General features: G+C 41.4%; 1 protein-coding gene across 4 annotated transcripts in view; it reads right to left on the minus strand.

Moving 5' to 3' along the window:
* The window catches only part of Npsr1 (neuropeptide S receptor 1), a 163,414-nt gene that overhangs the window by 28,173 nt on the left and 110,431 nt on the right, over positions 1 to 24,810 (minus strand). For all 4 annotated transcript variants that reach the window (XM_063233860.1, XM_063233859.1, XM_063233858.1 and 1 more), the window contains one exon: positions 20,283 to 20,386. In XM_063233860.1, coding sequence (XP_063089930.1) covers positions 20,283 to 20,386 — 104 coding nt within the window. The remainder of the gene's footprint in view (positions 1 to 20,282; positions 20,387 to 24,810) is intronic.

Consider the following 24,810-nt stretch of genomic DNA (forward strand, 5'->3'; position numbering starts at 1 on the left):
ATCTACAGTTTTGCATCCTGATAAAGTCTGAACCACATAAATCACATCGTCAGAAGTCTGAACCTGTCTGTTGAATGCAGCCGTTCCTTTTTATTTTTGTCTCTGTGACATGATCACAAGTGCATCTCAGCGCTAACGTGGAAAGTGCCGCAGGGATGGGGTGGTAGGGAAGGATCAGAGTCTGAAGGCTCCCGGGGGCTATAAAAAAGATTCTCTTCTCTTATGTGTTGGGAGCCGCGGCCGAGCCCGGTCGCCTTACTTGGCGGACGTGAGGCCTGTAGGAAAGAGCAAAGCCTGAGCTAGATTACCCCTCCCATCGAGTGTGCTAAGATGGCGCTTATCTCCTGCTTCCTGCTTGGTAAACAACCCGCCCTGTAAGATAGTCTGCCTAGCAACAACTGATGTTAGCCAATCAGCCCGCATCACGCGCTTTGAACTGATTGGCCACTGTAACCCTATAAAAGTGAGTGCCTCTCCCGCCACGAGAGAAGAAGCACGGAAGGAGCCGCGGGGAGCGGACCGGTAGAGGCTTCGGGACAGACTGTAGAGAAGAAGCACGGAAGGAGCCATGGAGAGTGGACCGGTAGAGGCTTCGGGACAGACTGTAGAGAAGAAGCACGGAAGGAGCCGCGGGGAGTGGACCGGTTGAGGCTTCGGCCGGGAAGGATCCCGGGGCAGACTGTACGGAGAGGGAAAATAAAGAAAGCCCAGCCACTGCCAGATCTTGTTGTGTGCTGTTCCTGCCGGCCGGGAGCGACACCGACAACTGGTGGCCCGTACGGGGACTGATCAACCCCGAGACACGGCGGTGGACTGCATTCTCCAGTACGGTGCTGCAGGACAGGTGAGTAGAGGATAAGCCTGGGCCCTGGGTGGCGCGCACCTACAGGGTTTGTAGACTCCTCTCAGGCTCACGCGTATGTGGCGGATTCCTTGGGCCTCACGCGGTGAGTAACATTAAAAAAAAAAAAATGGGAAACATGCCAAGTAGCGGCACTAAGATTGAGGGTAGTTACGGGGGAGCTCTCAAGACAGTCAAGGAGCTCCCGAGAGGGGTCCGTCAAGGAGGACAAAGGTACAGAAGAGGAAGACAGGGCTCAAGCCTCGGAGTCGTCAGACTCCGAGGAAGAGGGAGACTTGAATGACGGGGAGGCCAGAAGGGCCGACTGCCGGGAGGCTAAGCCAAGTGATAGGGAGGCACACGGCTCTTTCGCTGCGTTGCGCCGAGAACTGCGCTCCGCTCAACTAGGCTTACGAAAAAGCAGAGAGCTTCTGAGCGCCCCCTGGCAGGGGAGGGAGACAGAACCTTATGCTCCGCCCTGGAACTCGTTCCCGGAAGCGGTCCCTCGCTGCGAGGCCGCCGCCTGGGACTTCCCCCCTCTTCAGCCAGTACAGGAAGTAATGCCTAGGCCGCCATTTTCTACCCAACCGCGGCCGCCATCTTATGATGCTCCGCCGCCGGCGGGACATTATTTCCACAGACAGCTGTGGCGTGGGGGTCGTGTGTCTAATGAAGACCACCCATTCCCAGGGATAGATAGCGGCCCCTATGGGATATATCCTGTACAAATGGCCCTAGGCCAGGGACGTAATGTGTGGGAACCCTTTGAAATAAAACAGATCAGAGAACTTAAGAGTGCTGTTACAAGCTTCGGACCCACCGCACCTTATACCATTGCCATGCTGGAGAACCTGTCTTCCGGGCCCCTTACCCCCGCGGATTGGGTCCAGTTGGCAAAAGCCTGCCTGCCCTCGGGTAGTTACCTAGACTGGCGAGCCTGGTACGCGGAGTTCTCCGCCGAACAGGCTGAGAGAAATGCCAGTCGAGGAAACAGGGGATGGAATAAGGATATGCTTATGGGAGAAGGCCAACATGCAGATGATCAGACCCAGTTCCCCGGCGCTGTTTATGAACAAATTAATGCCATAGGGCTTCGCGCCTGGAAGCAGGTAAGTGGTGCTGGAACAGCCTCCCTATGTCTTTCAAAAATAGTTCAAGGCACCACGGAGCCATTCGTTGACTTTGTGGCCAGGATGCAGGATGCTGCCGATAAAATATTTTCCGACCAGGATGTGGCTCATCCGCTCATCAGGCAGTTAATTTTTGAACAGTGTACAAAAGAATGTAAAGCAGCAATAGCCCCACATAAGAATAAGGACCTTAACGCCTGGATCAGAATATGCAGAGAAATAGGGGGGCCACTTTCCCATTCAGGAGTTGCGGCCCTCCTAGCCGCGGCAGTACAACAAAAGGGCCCTCGAGGGCCGAGGAAAGAGCGCAAGGCCAAGGGGTGCTTCAGCTGTGGGGACCCAGGGCATATCAAACGCGACTGCCCGAATAACACAAGCGCCAGGCCTCGCCCCAAAAACGAGGGATCGTATGGCGTCTGCGGGAGATGCAGAAAGGGCCCACATAAGGCAGAGGATTGCAGATCAGTCTATGATGCTCAAGGAAATCGTATTTGTGGCCGAGATGTTAACGAGCCAAAAAACGGCCAGAGGGGGCCCTCCTCGCCGGCGGGCCCCCACCCCCGAGACAGAACAACACAGGGTGGCAGCCTTCCACAAGGGCTACCCCTGGGTCAGCAGGCGTGGACCTCTGTGTCGCCTCCAGACTCATATTAGCGCCCGACATGGGTGTTCAGGTGGTCGAAACCACCTTCAAGGGACCGCTGCCTGAAAATACAGTTGGCCTAGTAATCGGAAGGTCCTCCACGGCCCTTCGGGGTCTCACCGTGATCCCTGGGGTCATAGACTCAGATTATACAGGAAATATTAAGATTATGGTTCAAACTCTTGTAGGTACTATGGTAATTAATGAGGGGGACAGGATAGCACAGCTCTTGCTGCTCCCCAGCCTTCATAAGAGGTTCCAGTACTCCACATGACTCTTGACAAGAGGCCCATGCTTTTGCTTAAGATCAATGGCAGACAATTAAAGCATGGTATCCCATACAATCCTCAAGGTCAAGGAATTATTGAGAGAGCTCACAAAAGCCTCAAAGAAGTTTTATATAAACAAAGAGGGGGAGTAAGCCAAGGCCTGCCTCCAAAGGCACGGTTATCTATGGCACTGTTCACATACAATTTTTTAAACAATAATAACCACTCACCAGCTATGGAGCATTCTAGTCCATCTCCTAGCAATAAGGGATGGGTGAAATGGAAAGATGTCCTAACAGGACAATGGATGGGCCCGGATCCGGTAATCAGCTGGAACCGAGGTGCGGTTTGTGTTTTTCCGCAGGAACCGGGACGAGAACCACTGTGGGTCCCAGAGAGACTGACACGTGCGACAAGTCCATCGGCCGAAGACCAGACTTGCCCCACCAGGGACCAGCCGTAGACGTAAAGTCAAGATGAGCCAAAAAAGGGCTGCCCTCTACACTGGGAGTGCTATCTGCTCCCTGCTTCTGCTTTTACTTATAGGACCATTCTTGCTCAGATGGGTCACATCGTTTATTAATGGACGCCTTGCGGTGGCCCGATGTCAGGTCCGCATGGTTGCCCATGCTGCTCTGGCAGCGGTCCAGAACGGGCAAAACGACCCCCAGGCATACGCATGGCCCGCTCGCATGGCCTATGACCGCGTTTAAAAGTGACAGGCTTCCCACATTCTCCTCCCTAGACAACAACATGTAGCAGGGTGGGTGAGTCAATGACGGGTAAGAGCGTGCCTCCCCAGCACGACTCAACCTAAGCCAGGCCCTACCCCATGGCGCACGAAAGCCGCTGGATCGCTAGATTCCGCCCTGAATCTAGATGCCTCTCCAAAGGGGATCATAAGGAGAGACGTGAGCGTATGCCTATGTGCACCCAGGTTCCGTCTGACCTATCCCTGGCCCTGGAAAAAAGGACGAGGGCCTCAAGGCCTTGGTGGACCCTGGGACGGCCGCCCGGGTTCCAACCCAAAGGCCTGCGGTGGGCCTCAGATACAGGGCGTAGGCCTCTACGCTCGATCCAGGACAGGCTGCGATGCGCTCGTTCTTGTAAAATAAAATAGGGGGAGATGTTGGGAGCCGCGGCCGAGCCCGGTCGCCTTACTTGGCGGACGTGAGGCCTGTAGGAAAGAGCAAAGCCTGAGCTAGATTACCCCTCCCATCGAGTGTGCTAAGATGGCGCTTATCTCCTGCTTCCTGCTTGGTAAACAACCCGCCCTGTAAGATAGTCTGCCTAGCAACAACTGATGTTAGCCAATCAGCCCGCATCACGCGCTTTGAACTGATTGGCCACTGTAACCCTATAAAAGTGAGTGCCTCTCCCGCCACGAGAGAAGAAGCACGGAAGGAGCCGCGGGGAGCGGACCGGTAGAGGCTTCGGGACAGACTGTAGAGAAGAAGCACGGAAGGAGCCGCGGAGAGCGGACCGGTAGAGGCTTCGGGACAGACTGTAGAGAAGAAGCACGGAAGGAGCCGCGGGGAGCGGACCGGTTGAGGCTTCGGCCGGGAAGGATCCCGGGGCAGACTGTACAGAGAGGGAAAATAAAGAAAGCCCAGCCACTGCCAGATCTTGTTGTGTGCTGTTCCTGCCGGCCGGGAGCGACACCGGCACTTATGCAAAAGGTGACAAATGGAAAGGGAGGAAATGGATGGTCAAATATAAGGAAAAAACAACAATTGTTTCCTTGGATAAAAACAAGGTTTCTAAGTGAGATCTATGAATTCAGCATTGTTAAATCTAGTGCCACCCCACCATGGGGTAGAAGGTTGTAAGAACCTTGGACATTGGTGAATGTCCCAAGTGAGGTGACCTGAGGTTCAAATCCTGCAGCAGTAGAAAACATCACAAAAGTGTGTCCAGAGCAGCAGGCAAGTAATAAACTGAGATATACTCTGAGACACAATGAAAAAGGGTACCTACAACATCTTCAAACATCAAGGCAGGGCAAAAAATTAAAAGCTATCTAAAAGAAATGCATCTGAAATTATGCTGCTTCTCTTCAAAACAAGTGCCAGGAAATAGTAAGAGAACATGTTCAGAGCTTTGAAGGAAAAAATTATGCTCCAAGAACTCTGTAAATATCATTTCTGCACCAAGCATGGAACAGTTTCTCAAAGATGTATAAGAAGGAAGAAAATAGAACTCCACGCACTCTTCCTGAATATCTTCATTAGGGAAACTCAGCTGACAGAATTTTATAAAATTTAAGAACTCAGGGGCTGGAAATATGGCTCAGGGGCAGAGCACCTGCCTGCCAACTGCAAGGTCCTGAGTTCAATTCCCTGTACCAAAAAATAAAATAAAATAAAATAAAATTTAGGAGCTTTAGAATTGAGGAATAGATGACAGCAATGATGTAAGCAATAAAGTTCATAAAACAATTATAGCAATAGTTACAGAGTACTTCAGAGACAAATCTGAGGAGTTGAGTGAGGGGAGAGAGAGGAAAGAAATCATGTGACTTTTCATTTATAGACTTTAGATATCACTTTTGTTTTATGTTGTGGTATGAAAAATGGAGAAATATTAGTGTGTTTGTTTCTTCTGACCAGTATTGCAAACTACTGAAAGGTTGGTGGTTTACAGCCAGATGAATGCATTTGGTTAGAATTTTACAGGCCAAAAGCCCAGGTCATTCGTACCAGGGCAAATTCAAGGTGCTGACGGGGTCATGGTCCTTCCAGAGATGCCAGCGGTGAAACTGTCCCTTGTCTTTTTTAGCTTCTGGTATCTGCCAGCATACCTTTACCTTGGGGCACAATAATCCAGTCTCTGAGGTCTCTGTGTGTTGAATTTTCCTCTAACCTCCCCCATATGATTGTTTTTAGGGTTCCCGGGTTAATTAAGGCTAATCTCGCTTTTAAGTTCTTAATTTAGTCATATATGCCAAATCTCTTTTGTCATAGAAGGTCCAGAAATGAAGGTGTAGACATTCCTGGGTGGCAGGCTCAGCCTACAACTAAAAACACAATAAGAAGGGGTAAAAAAAAGAAGAGCTGAAATTACTCAGCAGAGAAACGTTACAGAGAGATGACCGATCGAAGTTATACCAGACAACATTTCTAACAATAAGTGGGGAGTGGCTCAAGCTCCTCCACTGAAACAAAAACTTAAAAAAAAAAAAACTGTACATAAAATCCAATTGTGTACTTGTATAACTCAGTTTTCTCACTGGTGAGACACAATGCTTAGTACCCACAATTTAAGGAAGGAGAGGATGAAGTTGGCTCAGGGTTTGAAGGGATTCAGTCCACATTAGAAACATTATGGCAGAAGCTGTTTCATTCGTGGCAGCCAAAGGGGATGAGTGCTGGGGGAACTGGTGAGGGACCAGATGTAGACCCCATGGTCATATCTTCAGGACCCCAGACACATCCAAAAGCCGTATTTGCTTATCTACTAGGCATTTCTTTTTAATTTGATGTACCTGACAATTCAGGATTAATGGCCACAATACTGTTTAGAAAAAAAAAAAAAACAGCTGAAGCAAATGATATTAAGGTTTAAAAATAGATGGTCAAAGGTACACTAAGCAATCAAAAACTGAAAGACGGCACTCAATATAATACTGCTATAATTCAAATTAAATTCAAGACACATAGTATTATGTGATAAGGGATTATTTATATTGAAAAAGATACAATAAAAAATGACAAAAGAATATTCATAAACTGGAAAAGAATCTGGGAACAGGAAGAGAGGGAAGGATGGGGAGAGATGAAAGGAAAATAAAAAATGAAAAAGTGATATATATATATATATATATATATATATATAACAGTTCCCCAAGATGACTGTAATTGTTATGCATTGCAAACAAATACTAACAAAAAATAAAAAAAGAATATTTATAAACTCACAAAAAGTAACAAAACATTAGTGTCTGTGTATATGTAAATAATAAATTGTTCAAAATATTAAACAGAAAAATATAACAAAACCTATAGAAAGGAAAATTAAACTTTGTGACATAAGAATGTTACACATTTTTGTAAAATAGCTAGAAAACATTTCAAAATTTGGCTTTATACTTATCTACTAAGAACAAAAACCCTTCAACAGATTCCAAAAGTAGAATTTATGCAATTCATATATTTCAAACAACAATCCGTAAACTGAAATTAGTAACATGTTTCTTTCTTTCTTTCTTTTTGAAAAATACCACTTAGAAATTTAAACACCCTTGCAATTAACTTGAGTCAAGAAGGAAACCAAAGTACAATTATAGTAAATTCGTAAATGTCAACAATGAAAACTCTACATGTCAACAACATATGGGACGCCATTCGGAGAACAGACGACAGCCTGTGGGCATATGTCTGCATTCTCACCAAGCCACCCCTCAAATCTGACAGAAATGACCCAGGAAATAGGAAACTAAAGGAAATCTTGCACAGAGAAGTGAGATTTAAACGCTGGAAACAGAGAAATCGTACTGAGAAAAGTGCCAGATTGGATTCATATGAAGAAGGATTCCCAGACTGATCTGAAAATACTTTCTTTTATTTTGTAGAATTTTTTTTATCTACAAAATTTTATATCTACAAAAACACCCTTGTAAACAGTAAGGAGAATTCCTATACAGTACTGTGCATCTCCAGCCTACAAACTTTATCCTCTTATTAATTCTTTGCATTAATGTAGTTTATTTGTTAAAACTGATGACTCCAAATTGAGATGTGATTACTAACTAAACCCCATGGTTTACAGTTCTACACATGGGTTGTGTGTATACCATTACAGGGTATATAGAAATCTTTCACTGACCTAAAACACCCAATGCTTATGTGTTCTTCCCTCCTTCTGCCAAATCCTTGGTAATCACTGACATTTTTTTAAACTACCCTACACTTGTTTCATCTGGAGGACATAGTACAGTAGAAGTACACACAACTAGTCTTTCAGGCTGCCTTCTTCCACTTAACAATATGCACTTAAATTTCTGCCACATCCTTCTATGGTTCAGTAGACTTTTTATCATTGAATATTACTCCACTTTATGCATGTATCACAGTCTGTTTATGCACTCAAATTTTGAGGGACTCCCTTTGTTTCTTCTAGCTTGTGGTGATTGTAATAAAAATTCTACAGTCTAATGCAGGTTTCTCTGTGGACATAAATTGACAACCTACTTGCATAAATGACTAATATCACAGTTGCTGAATTGTGTGATGAACCTATGCTCAGTTTTATAAGACTCTGCTCAAACAGAGCCACAGATCAGTGGAATAGATTAGAAGATACAATGACAACTACAAACACACTCAATCACCTTATCTTTGATAAAGGAGCCAAACAGGTTCACTGGAAGAACGACAGTCTCTTTAATAAACGGTGTTGGAAAAACTGACTCTCCATATGCCGAAAACTAAAACTAGACCCATGCCTTTCACCATGTACTAAAATAAAATCTAAATGAATCAAAGATCTGAATATTCAAACAGAAACACTAAATCTATTGGAAGACAAATTGGGTAAAAACCTTGAAGACATAGGAGTAGATAGAGAATTCTACCATGAACAGGACTCAAACTGCATGGGAAATACTTCCCAGAATCAGTAACTGGGATCACCTCTTATTAAAAAGTTTCTGCATGTCAAAAGAAATCTCAAGCATAGTGAAAAGAAAACCCACAAACTGAGAAAAAATCTTTGTGAACTGTCCCTCAGACAAAGGACTTCTGTCTAAAACATATAAAGAATTAAAAAAACACAGACCCCCCCAAATTTCAAAGATCCAATCCAAAAATGGGCATCTGAGATGAATACACAATTCCAGATGAAGAAATACAAATTGCAAATAAATACATGAAAAAATGTTCATCATCATTAGTCATTAGAGAAATGCAAATTAAAACCACACTGAGATTTCATCTCATTCCTGAAAGAATGGCCAGGATCAAGAAAACCACCAACAACAAATGCTGGAGAGGCTATGAGGAAAAAGGAACTCTCCTGCACTGTTGGTGGGAGTGTAGATTGGTGCAACCATTGTGGAGGTCAGTCTGGAGATTTCTCAGAAAGCTGGGATTGGAAGTCCCATTTGACCCAGCTATTTCACTTCTAGGCATATGCTCATTTATCTTTCAAAGAAACTGTACCATTTTGAAATCCAATCAGTAATGCATGAGAGATTCTATTAATACACACCTCACCAGCATTTGGTATTGTTGGTTTTAACAGACATTTTAGGCATTATCTAATAGGTGTACACTGATATCTCACTGTTTTAATTTTCAATTTCCTGATGACACATGATACTGAGGTTTTTTGGCATGCATTTGCCATCTTCTTTGGTTAAGTGTCCATTCAGAGTGTTAGTTCATTTTTAAATGAATTCTTTGTTTTCTTTCATGTTTGGAGTTTTTGTATACTTTGGCTATAAACCCTTATGAAATATATATTTTGCTAATATTTTATCCAATAATGTGGATTGTCTTTTTCCACAATTTTTTTATTACCATGATAATCATGCAACAGTGAGAACATAGGCCCATGACCACCAATTATGCAGTCTAGTTTTGTTATATTTGGGATCATCATGCATATGGAATAAGATGGATGAGTCAGTCATACCAGGAGAAACACCTTGGTAATTATGGTATATTCCCACTAGGTAAGTGTGGATTGTCTTCAGCCTCCTAAAAATTTTGCAGAAAATCTTTAATTTTTAATTTTCACAAATTAGAACATTTGATTTTGTTCCTCCTAGTATACTTTTGGTGTTTGTTATTTTTCTTGTTGCTGGGACAAAACATCCAACACCCACAAGTTAGTAGAGAAAGTTATTTAGCTCACAGTTTGCAGAGGTTTCAGTCTGATGGAGAGTTTTCAGTCCACAACTGGCTCTTTCCAAGAATGGGCAGTATAGCACAGGGGGATCCAGAGGAGAAACAGTCCATGGTATGGTAGGCAGAAGACAGGAGCAGCAACGAGCCTGCCTTCCCCCCTCCCTTTATATTCCATTCAGGCTCTAAGCCTATTGACTGGTGCCATCTGCATCCAGGCTGAGGATTCCATTATCCACACCAAGAACTATGCAAAACACATTTAGGAATTTTATGTCCCTAACCCCAGTATCACACCCTAGATCCATCCACCTCTGAATTCTACCTATGAGTGCATGAGTCTTTGGGGTGATAATGTGGTACAAGCCATAACAAGTATTGCTAAAAACTCACAGACTAAGCCCATGTGGTAGGGCATCCCTCCAACCCCAGCACTCTAGAAGGCTGAGGCAGGAGAACTGCAACTTCAAACTCAGCCTGGAGAATTTACCAATTTATTGAGATGGTGTTAAAAAAGAAAATGATGACAAAGATAAAAAACATCAGGTTCAATGCTCAGTACTAATAAAAAAAAAAGGAAAACTCATAGACTAACTCAAAAGTTCTAGATCTTTTCATACATTATCTTTTCATAAATTATTATAAATACAGCATGTTAATGTCTATTTTGAGGTTATTTTTGTGTTTGTACAAGGTCTATATTTAGGCTTTTTTGCCTGTAGATGTTCAATGACCCCAGCATGATTTCTTGAAAGGGTTGTCTATCTCTCCACTCCTTTGTTTTGTTGTCAAATATAAGTTGACTCTTTCTGGGCACTGTATTCTGTTCAGCTGACCAACTGGTTGATTCTTTTGTTAATGCTATGCTCCCTTGATTATTGGAACTTTGCAGCATGTCTAGAATAATCAGAGAGCATCAGTCTTCCCAATCTGCTTTTCTGCATTGTGTTGGCTATTCTGTGCCTAAGATTTTTTAAATTTAATTTTTATTATAAATATTTGTAACATAATGATCATTCTGTATTTGTCTTGGTACATGTGCAAAATACATCTTAACTTTTGTTTGTCTATACCTGTTAAACTTTAGGGTTTATTTATATCCATCAAATAATTTGCTAGATATTTGATTGTGGTGGTGCTGCACTTATTAGTAATACTGGGCACAATAGACATCTACGTTTTGAGGCAGGGTCTTCCCTTGTAGCCCAGGCTGAACTTCAAACTTATGATCCTCCTGCTTCAGCCTCTTAGATATCTTAATATTATTGAGTCTTTCTACCCATGAACATGAAATATACCCCATTTATTCAGACACAATGAAACCCTGGTTTGTAAGAATAATTTGTTCTGCTTATAATCTAAACCATTTTTATATCAAAGCAGCAAGAGGAGGAGAAAGAAAAACCAGCTGTGATCATGTAATATTCACTGAGATGTACTATTTACATTGTAAGATATCATTTGATTGTTGTATTGAATACTTTTCTCTCATTGTTGAGAAAAAATACCTGACAGCCAAAATGAAGGGAGGAAAGTTTTATTTCGCTTACAGTTTTTGGAGGTTTCAGTCCCTACTCAGCTGCCACCAAGGCAGGGTGGCATAGCTAAGGGGCACTCGTTCATGGTGTCTGCAAGCAACAAGAGTGAAAAAGGCAAAAAAGGAGATAACAAATCTCCTTCCCTCCCTTATAATGTATGCCAGCTCCCTGCTGCTGGTTGTGCGGCACTCACACAACCAATCCCAGTGCTAGACAATGAACCAATCACTAATGCTAGACTCAGCCACCTCCATGACTGCATGAGGCTTTGGGGGGACATTTAAACAAACCAAAACACTTATTGAGTTAAAATGTCTTAGGAATGTTTGCTCATCTTGTGAAATACTCACAGAACAGGTTATTCACAATTCAAGATTTGATTGTATTTTATTTTGTCTATCAGAGTTTTGTAGTTTTCTTTAATATACCTTTACATATTTTGTCACATAAATTTTATTATTTTAAATTTTAAATTTGGGGCCAGGAATTTAGCTCAGTGTTGTAAGTGCCTGCCTAGCAAGTGAGATAAGTTTGATCCATGGTACCAAAAAATACATATATCAATAAATAAATTTCAAATTTGAATTTTTCCTTTCTGATAAAAACATTGACTTTGTATATTATTCATGTGTTTTTCAGTTTTGTTATCTTTGCCTTCTATGTCTACTATTTTTTATATGTTTGTTTGTATGTTGGTCCAAGTTTTTATATAGACAATTGTGCATTTATGAAGAAAAAGACATTTTGCTATCTCTTTTGAATCTGTAAGCCTCTCATCTCTTTTTTTCTTGCACTGTGAGCTACCTAGACCTTGCAGTGCTGAATGGGAAGGCTGAGAGAGGGCCCATTCCCTGTCTGAGGAGGAAAACACCTACTTTCTTACCAATGACTTGAAAATTAGCTGTAGATTATGTGACTCTATTGGTCTGGCTCAGAAACTTTGTCTCTCTTCCTAATTTACCAAGTTATGCTGTTAATGCATGTTGAATCTGCTAAAAGCTTTTTCTGAATTTACTGACAGGAATATACCGTTTTTATTTTTTGTCAATGAGATAAATTATATTCACTGTTCTCTGAATATTTAGCCAGACAGGAATTGGGATGAGGGTACTTGGAATGGGGATATCATTATTTTGTATATGGTTGGATTTGATTTGGTATTTGTCAAAGAGTTTTGATAAAGTTCATAAAAGATACTGGTCCATAGTTTTCCTTTCTTGTGGTGTCTTGGATTTTGGAATTAGAAGAGTGGTGGTTTCATGAGTTAATAAGAATGAGTTAGTGGGTGTTGTCTTGAATCCTATTTTGCAGAAGAGATTGTGTACTTTCTTCTTTGTTATCACAGAAGTTTATTGCTATAAACAACTCCCTTATTACTGTCGCTGTATCCTATGAACTTTTCATGTTTTGTCTTCATTTCAAAATATCTGTAACTTTATTTGTGGTTTATTGGCCCACTTGTTATTTTCAAACAAACTTCTTGCAACTGACTTCTGGTTTACTACAACATAGCTAGAGAAAGTGTATGGCATTTCAGCCTTCAATCTTGAAGGGTTGTTTTATTGTTGCTACACTTTGAATATGGCCAATCCCTCAAAGGCTCATGCAGGCTTGGTTCTCACATCGCCAATGAAATTTTCAATTTAGTTACATTACTTTTCAACTCCAAAGTTTCTGGACAGTTGTGCTTCATCTGTCCCCCATGTTTATTGTTATTTTCTATTTAGTGAGATGTTATTGTATATTTTCTCTAGATGTCACGAAAACTCAAGGAGTCACACAAGAATGACCTCCCATGGGCATACTTCCCCTCAAACCAGGACTTCTCACTAGACCCTACATTTTAAACTTCCACATACAATACTTGCACTCTTAGGCTCAAGCCTGTAACCACATGGACATGTGGGGAACAAACAAGTAGCCCTTGGACCATGAGACTAATTTTGCCATCAAGGTATATAAAAGTGGGTCAGTTAGACCCACATTTATTCTTAGAATACTTCTGTTGATGAATTATTCATTTTAACTTTATGAGTTTTATTATATAGAACAGTGAGTACTTAAAAGGAAAAAATATAACAAAAACATAATGAGCTTTTAATATTAGAGTGTTTATTAAAAAATCAACATTTTTAACATTGATTGGTTTTTGGTGTACAAGGTCTAAAAAAGAATATCAGAAAAAATTCCCATGTGAGTCACAATGAAAATACCAATAGCACTCCACACGCAAAAACCCCATAATCTTTGCTTCAGTTATCACCTCTAAGGCAGCCTGCACATACAATAGCATGTTCCATACACTGATCACCTTGAGAAATTCCTGCTAAGTACCCTTGATGCTTTCAGTTCAGCTAGTGAGGTCACATAATAAATACATTTTTGAACAATGGGCATTGGTGCTGTTGTAGTTAGGGGTTGTACACAGAGAACAACTAGGATTAGGACACGGAGTTTATAATATTTTTATAATGTTCACCAGAAGTTAACACAGGAAAATGCAGGACATCTATCTGCAACAGCAAAGACATAGATTATTTAGTCAAGAGCCTAAACCCCATGGCAATGTCCCACATGAGTCCAGATAAAAACCCAGAGCTCAGGACAATGCCTCACACGAGTCCAACTGGATGTCCAGAGCCCACAAGGACTCACGCCAGTCTCTCTTACGGATCCGTGCTGGGAAGACCCAAGGGTCAGTGGTGGAAGCCAGAAAGTATGCCAGCAGGATGTAGCAGCTGTGCTAGTGGAATGAGGGTTTTACGCTAGAGCTGAGAAGTCATACTCACAACAAAGACCAAGGCTATCCTGAAGGGCACCACAGCTGTCCTCAGTGACATGGAGGCCCAAGCTCATCCAACAACAAGCACAGTCCAGTACATGCCAGGAAGCAGCATGACAAGTTCATCCTGGAGACCAAGCAGCACATGTCTTCCCCTCTGGAGCCAGGAAGCAGTGCCCCATGTGAGGACCAAAGCTTCTCCAGGAGAACCAACAGCTCAGACAGCAACTCGTGGGAGAACCCACAATGCTTCCTTAATGCCTCAACACTCCACACCTCCCTTCTTCTCCACCTATTTATGCTGACAACTTTCCTCAGGTGGAGCATCTTCACTCAATGCCATGCTGATGTAATCCAGCTGGCATTAAGTTGACCACCAGTTCTTAATCCATAACAGGTGCACACAGAATGTTTTACTTGCATTTCATCCTTTGTGTATTTCACAGCATTTGTAGTATCTTGTCTGTTACAATTAAACATTAAGTGGCAGTGCTGGCATTCTGTCCAATACATTTCACCTCTGCCAAGACTTTCATTATACTTTTGGACCTACTTGTAAAATCAGAGCATTCCATTTGGTTGCATGTCCGTTTCATAAAATTTTAGCTAGTCAAATATGAAATCACACTACCTTTTGTTTTTTGTCATCTGAATCAAGGAGGTCTGAATTCCTGTGTATCAGTTGATTCTTACTCCAGTTCACTGTCACAGGAACTTTGGTTCATATGGCCAGCGGCAAAGTTGTCATTGTCCTTATCACCATCATTCACCCACACTACTTACTCTTCTGTTATTAAAGTGTGTATTTTACCATAATGGATCTTCTTCATCATCTTTTGTAAGTAATCTGGTGATGTATTTTTGACCTTCTCCAAAACTTGTAGATCTGTTTTTTTCATGTGTCATTGTATTGAACTGGGCAACTTCTAACAGAAAAATCAAAAGAAAACTTTTTTAAAACAAATTCTGGAGTGGTATGGTTCCATTGGTTCCTCTGTGATCCTTGGATAACATATGCAAAAGCAGTTAGATGTGCCATAAAGTGGGTATAAATCCTGTTTTGACACATTTGTACACATGCATACTCCTTGCTGTTCATCATACCAAGGGGTGAACACATAAATTGCTTCTTGTATCTCTCAGCGAAAGGTACTGAGATGCACAGCTGGCTGCTATAAAGCTAAAGCAGAAATTTATGATAGAAAAGTAAGGGATGGGTTCACTAGACCTAGGCTTATGCCTTTGCCATATCAAAACTATTGCATTCATTGTGGAGTTGGGTGAGTTTCCTTTTTTCCTCTTTCTTTTCTTTTCTTTTCTTTTCTTTTCTTTTCTTTTCTTTTCTTTTCTTTTCTTTTCTTTTCTTTCTTTCTTTCTTTCTTTCTTTCTTTCTTTCTTTCTTTCTTTCTTTCTTTCTTTCTTTCTTTCTACTGTGAATTCAATTCATGACCACATGCTTGCCAGACAGGCACTGTGCTGCTGAACTATATCCCTGACCCAGGTGAGTTTCTTAATGCTTTGGTAATGATACTTTTATCAGATATGTGGTTTGCAAACACATATTCACCATTTCATGGAATTCTTTCTTTTGCTATGCAGAAGAATTTTTTTTTTAATCAGGCTAATATAATCCTATTCACCTGTTTTTGCTTGTGTTACCTATGTTTTTAAGTTCATATTCAAAAAATTTCTTGCCCGGACAAATGTCATGAGGATTTTCCCTTATATTTTCTTCTTCCAGTTTTAAGATTTTAGACCTTACATTTAAGATGTTAGTTCATTTTGAGCTGAATTTTGTATGTGGTGTGAGAAAGGATCTAATTTCACTCTTCTGCACGCTGTTGTCCAGTTTTCCCAGTGCCATTCATCAAAGAGGATAATTTTTTTTTTGATGTATCTTTTAACTGTTGCATGTCCTTCGAATTTTTGTTTGAAGAATTCTAGGCTAAAAATATATATCTTTATTTAGGGACTCTTTCTTCCATTCCTTTGGTCAATGTGCCTGTTTTATATGCAAACACCTTGCTGTTAGTCATTTGTCACCTTGAGTGGATTAAGAAATGCCTAGAAGAATAGTGAATCTCTGTTCTAGGTGTGTCTGTGGATAATTGACCTGTAGGCCACAAACCGAAGTGGGAAACCTACCCTGTTTATAGCTGGAACCAACCAATAGACTTTTTAACCTGAATAGAGTAAAGAGGAGCAGGAGAAGAAAGTGTGCTCCTGTGGGAGAACTTCACTCTCCAGAATGGGTATCTCCTTTGTTGCTGCCCCTTTGGATATCCGTCTCCAGGTTTCCAGGTTCTTTAGCCTTCCAACACAGATTTACATGGGCAACCATCCATAGAGCTTCCCGGCCTTTGGTCTTGGATTGCTGCATCCTTTACCCCTCCTGTTCTGCTCACCCCGGGAGGGGTGGGCAGCCATTGGATTCTCCAGATCTCCACTGTGCAAAAGGCCACTGTGAGCTCTTCTACCTCTGATCTTTAAGGCTACTTAATAAATCTCCTTGTATAATTAAGTTTGTGTTTTCTATTGATTCAGTTCTTCCAGTGAACCCTCACTAAAACAGTTATTAAAGCTTTGCAGTATATTTTGAAACCAAACAATGTGATGTCTCTAGTTTCTCTCTTTACTTATTACTGATTTACTATTTGAGGGTCTTCTGTGATTCTATATGTATTTTAGGATTTATTTTGTTTTTACTAAAAATATCATTGGATTTTAGGGGGATTGAATCTGCACATCACTTTGGGTCATATTATATTTTAATAATATTAATTTTAATCCAGGAACTGGATATTTTCCCACTTATTTGTCTGTTCTTTAAACAATGTTTTATACTTTTCAGTATGCAGAGAGATACTGTATCTGATACTTAACCAAGTTGCTTTGTTTTTTTTCCTGTCTTTTATTATGTGATATTTTTATAACCATTATAGAGTTGTTTTCTTGATTTCTGTGTAGGGTAGTGAGTTATTAGCATATAGAAATGCTACAGATATTTGTATTTTGATTTTGTATCCTGCAAATTTACTGAATTTACTAATTCTAACAGGTCTTTTTGATAGGGTCTTTAGGGAGTTCTTTGTATACAATATCATGTCATCTGTGACCTGTGTCTTCATTTATGATTAGGAAGTCTTTTAATTCTTCCTCCTGGTTGCTTGCTTTTTCTAGAACTTCAGGTGTTCTATGGAATAGAAGGGGGGTAAATCACAATTTGTTTGTTTTTGATTTTAAAGAAATATCTCTGATGAGTATGATGTTAGCTGTGACCTTGGCAGATGTGGCTTTTACTGTGTTGAGATACTTTCCTTCTGTACCCAATTTACCAATTTTTTTAATCATGAGAGGATTTGTTAAATTCCTCAAATTTGGCCAAGGGTTACAGTTCAGAGCCTTCCCTATTCTCCTGGACAGATTCCCGGGCATATACTAGGTCTGTAAGAGTCTCAGGGAGCAGACAGATTTTTAAAGTGCACACCTATCACCCAGCTTGTATCTTAAGATTTAGTTAGTCTGTTGTCTTTGCCAACAGTTGCCCAGTAACTCAGGCGTCTGTGAAGTTAGTCAATTGCCTGTAATTATTTCTGACAAATGCTCAGAGGAAAAAATTACCACAGTGGGAAAGTCCTGAATACAGTCAAACACTCAGCCTTGTGACTAGGATGTTCCAAGGAAACGCCAGCCACGTGGCACCACGGCAGAGTCCCAAGAACGCGGCTTTGAAAGCACTCACGCCCTAGTCTGTTTTGTCTAGTGGTTGCCAGACTACTTGTTTTTAGCAAGAATGAGAGCTGTTAATTTTCAAGGCTGCCATAAAGCTGGGTGCTGGAGGACGAGAATAATACCAGCTAAAATGGCTTAAGCCCATTCTTCCTCCTCAGACTCAGCCAGCTCTTGAAGAAACGCTCTCTCAATAGCTGCACACATTTGTTTAACTTCTAGAGTCCTAAAATTTTGATTCTGACAATTTTTGCAAGTTTTATTACCGCTTTTATGGAGAAATTATTAGTTTTTTTCCCCTGACATGTTCTGCTGTGTCACCAAGATATATTTTACATGAATATTATCTTAACATTCATTGCAAATATAGTTAGGAATGCTACTGCTATGAGTATTGTTGGGTCAAAAAGTCATTTTAAAGTTGACCATTGGAGCCCAAATAAGTGATAATATGCTTTGAACAATGGAGAGATACGTGGGATTTAACATGCTCTCAATCTTTAACACGCTCTCAATAATCCTTACCTCCTAATATTAGTTTCTCTTGTGGTTTTCCTCTCTAGTACTGAATCAGCACTGTCTTCTGCAACCAAAAACAATATGGAGATGAGGGTGTGAGCTCTGAGGCTGCCTCATAAAATACATTCCCACGTCTACCTCTGTCAGATGGATAGATTTATCTTGGAACAACCAGCTGAGATGCGGTAAGGACACAGGAACACTGGAGAGGTCCCTGTGGAGAGGGCATGAGTGTCCCGTCCACATCAGGTGCCATGGTAGCTACGTGAGTGATCCCTCCTGAAAATGAATTCTCTAGCTCCAGTGAAGCCTTCCGAAGACTGTGGCACCAAGAAACATGTTTGCACCTATGCCAAGGCTTTATCTGTCTGCCCACCATGTTTGTTTTAAACTACTACCTTTTGTCATAATTTGTATCTAAGTGTTATGGTTGATACATGTGTCAACTTGAGCAGTTTAGAAGTTTAGCTGAGAGACTCAGTAAGGACCTCGGGTTCTTGCTTTGTGGATGCCCTCATGTGCAGGGGAGGGCAGAGAGATTTTGTGAGTCCTGCACCCACTCTGAAGTGGGGGTGGGGGTGGCCGGTGTACCATATAAGGGAGGGGAAGAGGCTTGTTCTCCCCTTTTGCTCTGGCTGCTGCCTTGAAGTGCTGCCCTTGTGCCATGCCACCCTGCCTTGCAGCCAGCTGATTATGGACTGAAACTTCCAAAAACTGTAAGCTAAATAAACCTTTCCTTCTTTAATTTTGGGTGTTGGAAATTTTGTCCTAGCATCAAGAGAAAAGTAACCAAGACACTAAGCAATGAATTACTAATAAAGAGCAACTGAAAGCATTTCTCAGCAAGGAAGTATCAATCCTCAAGAAGAAATCAAAATAGGTTTTAAAAAATTACCCCAAAGAAGTGTCATATTTTAAAGGTTATATTTAAAGCAAAAAGATCAAAATTATAACTGTTTTATATCCATTACTTGCATAATAGAATAACTTTGCTACCAAGATCTGAAAATGACATTACAGATAAAAATCATAGCTTAGCTTATGAATACAGATCATTAACAATGTTTCTAAAAAGTGGAATCTAGGAGGGTTTTCTAGCAGGGAATCGAGAATAGATGCATTATGTATTTTCACAGCTGCAGTAATTTAGATGTGAAGTATGATATCAGCATAGAAGTACATTAATGGAAATATAGTCTTAAGGTCTTAGAAACAACACATCAACCCTGGTACCAGTTATTAAGTGGTCCATTCTTTTCCTGTATAGTTGAGTTGTCTTATTTGTGCTTTATAGATGGATGATGCATCAAGGATACTAATATACAATGAATATGTAATATTTTAAATTAATTATACATATTTTTATATATGCACGATACACGATCTATGTTGAAGCCTACTGCTAGGCAAAATATAGATATATTTAAAAAATAGATATTGGAAAAATGTAGAGAATAATAAGTATTCCAGTTATAAATTAACTGAAAAGATGTAATGGTAGGTTTAAAGAAGAAAAAAATCAACAGATATTTGAAAAAAAAGTATAGTTTAAATGGCAATTAAATAGTCAATATGTATTTATAGGAAATTGTTAAAGTTATTTTCTGTTGTTATTTGAATAACAGCATTAGGTTGGCTTGAGAGGTAAATAGTAAATATAACAGACAATTTTAAGATAATTGACAAATTTTCTGGCAATTATTTTAATATGGACAGAAATTCTACTTGATGATTGAAATATAAGTGCTTTTTATTTCTATAATTTCTTATTTGTATTTTACGATACATGTAGTATTTTTAGCAAAATTACATGACATTCAATTACAAAATTACATTAAACTACAAAATTATAGTAAAAAAATCTGATAAATGTTGCTTGTTGTTTCACGTAGGAAGAAGTGGTAATTTGTCGCCTAGGAGAGCTGGGTTTTAGATTATTTTCTTTGGTGTCAGTTTGTCTCATCGTGTTTGGCAGGTGCTACCTACCTGCAAATAGCGAACCACTCGGCAGACCAGGTCAGGCGCCAGGAAGTCTCCAGTGAACCTCCAGATAATGTCTGTCAAGATGTTGACCAGACCTGTGAAAGAGTCTAGCAAAAACACACACAGCTCTTAGTAACAGTGTCTCGTTTATGGCTGTGCTGCATCAGAGGTGAAGTTCAGGGAGATGTTACTTCTCTTGGTTTGGACACCTGGCCAGTGAGGAAAGCAAGATACGGTAGGAGGCCCTTGGCTTTTATTGCTGGAGCTTGTTGCCCGCTCAGATGTAGCCACACTGGAGGATTCCAACAGTGGACCGAGTGGGAAGCAAACTAACCACTGAATTGATCTTTTAAGTCACAGAAGAGTTTTTGGGGTGTAGACCTGTCCCAAAGCAAGCGCTTTGTGAGATCCAGAAGACAGCAATGTTGAAAAACCCAAATTTACCTTTTACCTTTGGAAAACTCTTCAAAATTCCCCTTCCAGTATCTTTCACTCTACAATTTAAGCCTCTTGTCTCCCTACCTCAGACTCCAGTGTTTTCTTCCCCTTTCTACTTTCATATCTGTCCTTGCAAAAAGTGAAGCTCACACTCTATTCATTTAATTAAATTTGTTGGTTGGACTAGTGTACAGTGAAACTGAAACTAAGGTCAGCTATTTTGATCTGGGGCAGTTTAGATTCAGTTCTATAGTTGTAGACTCTATATAACCTGCACAAATCTCTAGAATAGAAATAGCAAAATATGATATATCTCTAAAAACTTTTTCTCACCCCTCCATGTCAGACATCACCAATTGGTAATGGGACTCAGAGTCTTTCTCTAAATGTACTTTAGAGACTTTCTGCTGACTGATGGATGGATGGATAATCAAGTTGCCAATGAATTGTGGTCACTTTTTTAGGACAGGGGGCCCCATAGGCAGGTCAAGCTCAATGCTAAGGTAGCTCTTTGAGTCCTGGAGAAAGTGATGATTCATTCTAAGTAAAATAGAAATTTCAAGGCTGCCCTGTTAGTGGAGAAAAGAATGAAATTGCTGCAGGAATTGACCAGCTATGGTGTGTATTCTCCGTGAAGCTAGAAAACCCACCAGATAATTATTTTCCATGAGCATGTCAGAAGACAGAGCACTTAAGACTACCAGAAATGTACTGGTAGAGGTGCACTGGTATCACCCAAAGCCTCAGCCAGGTTTCCATCTGTAGACAAGGAAAGGACAGGTGGTCACAGAGACAAGTGTGTGATATCATGATTCCCCCAGGCCTTCCCAAAGGACTCATGAATATTTGGGTGACTATATACTAGAAAAAAGAGAATCACACAAACATTTTGTGGACTATTAGGCAAAGTGTCAGATTTGACATGAAACCCAGAGACCTATCATTCAGCTCACTTTTAGAGTAGAATCTTTGAGGCCAGGTAATGAATGAAATCCTGGTCACGGTGGCATGATTCCCTTCTTGTTAGTCTTTGTCCGAGCCCAGGAGGATTTATTTGGAATAAATGTACTTGACAGTTGGAGTCACCACATGTTGTTATCTCCATGCCAGCCTTGGAGGCCTAAAGGAAAGTGCTCAATTCACCAGTCTGGTCTCTACTGACACGATAGATCTTGGAGAATGAGTGTAGACAGAGACAAACTTGAACTAGTAGTCGTCTTGATTGTAGTTGCAGTGCAGGCATGGTGCCTTGGTTAGAGCAGATGATTGTGGTCTTAGGTATGTTAACTCTTTTAACATCTGTTGTAATATAGTCTGCAAAGGCCTAAAAACACTGCGGAATATCATCTTAATTCATTTATATTGGTGAAAGGCCAAGAAAGAGATGTTCAGTATATTACATGCCTTGGTAAGACAAACACACTATGAAAGGTGGAAGACAGACTCTGAAGATTCGGAACATGCCACATCAGTGAAATTTTCATGACTCAGCAGTGAGGAACTGCTAGAAAGTACCCACCTTCCCATCTCCAAGTACAATACAAATTGCTATATCCTACATTTCTTATCTGAATGAAGAGAGGCAGAGCTTGTTAGGTATCCTTGGGTTCTGGAGTCACTGCATCCCACATCCAATTATATGGCCATGGACCATGCCAAATGATGTAGAAGTCTCACAGCCAGCCCTGAGGGGGCCTGCAGCAGGAAAGGGCTCCACAGCATATATGGACTGAAGTGTAAATAATTCTACTAGTTGGGGCATATAATTCAGCAGACTGTACCGTGTGGGCAATGCCAGTGGGAGAGGAAATGATTTGGAGTAGAGGAACACCCAAAGGGAAAATCAGAATGCAGCCTGGAGCTCTGGAGCAGTCCTAGGTCAACTGCAGTGGAGAACTCTAGGCCTTTTGAGAAAACACGTCCCACACTGTTTCTGAGCCTTGGCATTGAAGGAATGCTTGATAATGGAAACGCTGGGTGTGGACTATATTATGAGCTAAATTTTGTCATGCTCAGGAAATCACCAGGTCAGACAGGGCCAACAGCTAGTCCCTGAGATATGGAAGTAGCATGGATCATGCCCACACAAGAGTAAGCAGCATAAGCAAGTAGACCAGATGTCCCCACATCACCTACCAAGGTTGAACAGTGGGTCTGCTTCACTCACATTTATGGTTCAGTGGTAGGTGCAACCCAATCATGGCTGACACATGGTTTAGTTCACTATATAGCTGTAGAACAAAGTTAGTACATTACAGCTGCATGCAGGGTAGCCTTGGAAGACAGCTAAGGAAGATTTTTCCAAAGCATGGATCCGCAAGCAATGCATTTGTTTGGTACTTTGCATGGAGAAAAAAAATGACAAATGATGTACAGTTGACATTATCAAGTTTTCTCATTGGTCACCTCGTTACTGACTTAGCATATGGAATGGCACAGTGGCAGTAAGGTGGACTGCCACTTCTCATGCAGCTACTGCTGTCTTTAGGTGTCTAGCTTGCCATCAATGGAGCCTAATACTTGTAGTGGCTGGCTACAGCTCTAGATGTTCCCAGGGGGAAAGACAGTGAAAGGATGAGAAAATAAAGGAAACAAAGCTGGGGTCAGGTGGAGCCCTTACTCTCCTGATGAGAGGAAAGGAACTGGCCACTCACCACAGGGGCATTTATTTATACCTTTTAGCCACTTAATGTCACCTGAATATTGTTGTGCTAGTAACCCGCTGCTCAGATTGTCTTGGGGCTAGGTGTTCTCTGGGCTGAAGCAGCTTTTTCATGTGGCTTTCCCTGGGCATTCTTTGTTCTTGGGATGATCATGCCCTAGCCTTACATATGTGGTCAATTTCCAGCTTCAGTGGCTCCCAAAAAACACTGAGCCCCTCAAAAGGGACTATGTCCTGAAAAGACCAACTTGTTTCTTTGTGTCAAGTTGGCTTTGAACCCCTCTGTCCTGCAAAGGCTAGTCATGATCCTGGTGCTTTACCTATTTGGGATATGCACTTGCCTTTCCTATCCACTGGTCTACAGTCAACACCGCTTATTACTCTCTGGGGTTTTCACATTTCCCAACTAGAATGGAAGTCCATACAATGTAGTATCTGACAATAGAGTGCCTACTCCATAGTGAAGGGGGTGTGGATTGAGCACATGATCTATACTTCCTGGAAGCAGCTATCTTTGCAGAGCACTGAACCAACAGATGAAAGGCCAGCCTGCAGATCCTGCCCTGAAAAGGTGGGTATTACTCATAAGAATACTGGATATGCAAATAGAGCCTCATTTATGTTGCTGTGTTCCTAACATAAAGTACGTATATATCTGGGGACTGAGGGGAAAGGAAGGAAGGACATTGGTTAACGTCACTACCTGTATTGTACTGAGAGCTCTGTTTTTCCTTATGTTTATTTCTATGCTCAAAAGATTAGAATTTCTGGTCCCAAAGGAGATCCATTCACCCCAGGAGACAGCAACAATTTAAGTGCCACTAGGGAACCTTGGACTCATTGCATCTAGGAGCTATTGGACAGGAAATGGAGTCACCATTTTGGAAAGAGTAAATGCCTGCTGTCAGCAGATGGAGGTAGACGAAGTTGTTTATACAGTGGGTAGAATACAGGAAATTGACTTGTAGCTGTAAAGTTGTGACTGACTGCAGACAATCAGTGGATGTGGTCAGGGCTGCGGAGCACCCTCAGCACGTCTTCAATGCGGGTTTGTGTAGATTCTTTATTCACTAGGGTGCCCCGCCTAAGCTGTGGTGGGAGGCAAAGGGGAGCTGAAATGAAGTCTTCGCTGTTGTTACGAAGACACGCAGCCTGGCTTCTGGCTCCACAAAGAAAAGACAGGTGTCAACTCTCTCCTTAATATAAGTTATTAAGCTCAAAGTTCAAGCGTGCCTCTGCTGGGAAACAGGCTAGACTTTGTCTATTTTGTGTAATTCTGCTCAAAGGAGTCAACTCAGAAATGGAGCAGGCATCTGGCTAGGTTCAGACTACATAACAAAAGTGGTGCAGTCTACTAAGGAGCAGCTTTCATCTTTGGGTTTGAAGCCAAGATCCTCACAGTTCCATTTCGGGGGGTGTGCAATGTTTTTT

Source organism: Cavia porcellus, unplaced genomic scaffold (genome assembly GCF_034190915.1).
Source record: "Cavia porcellus strain 051 isolate PalLab524CR breed Dunkin Hartley unplaced genomic scaffold, mCavPor4.1 scaffold_23, whole genome shotgun sequence".
Lineage (NCBI taxonomy): Eukaryota > Metazoa > Chordata > Mammalia > Rodentia > Caviidae > Cavia > Cavia porcellus.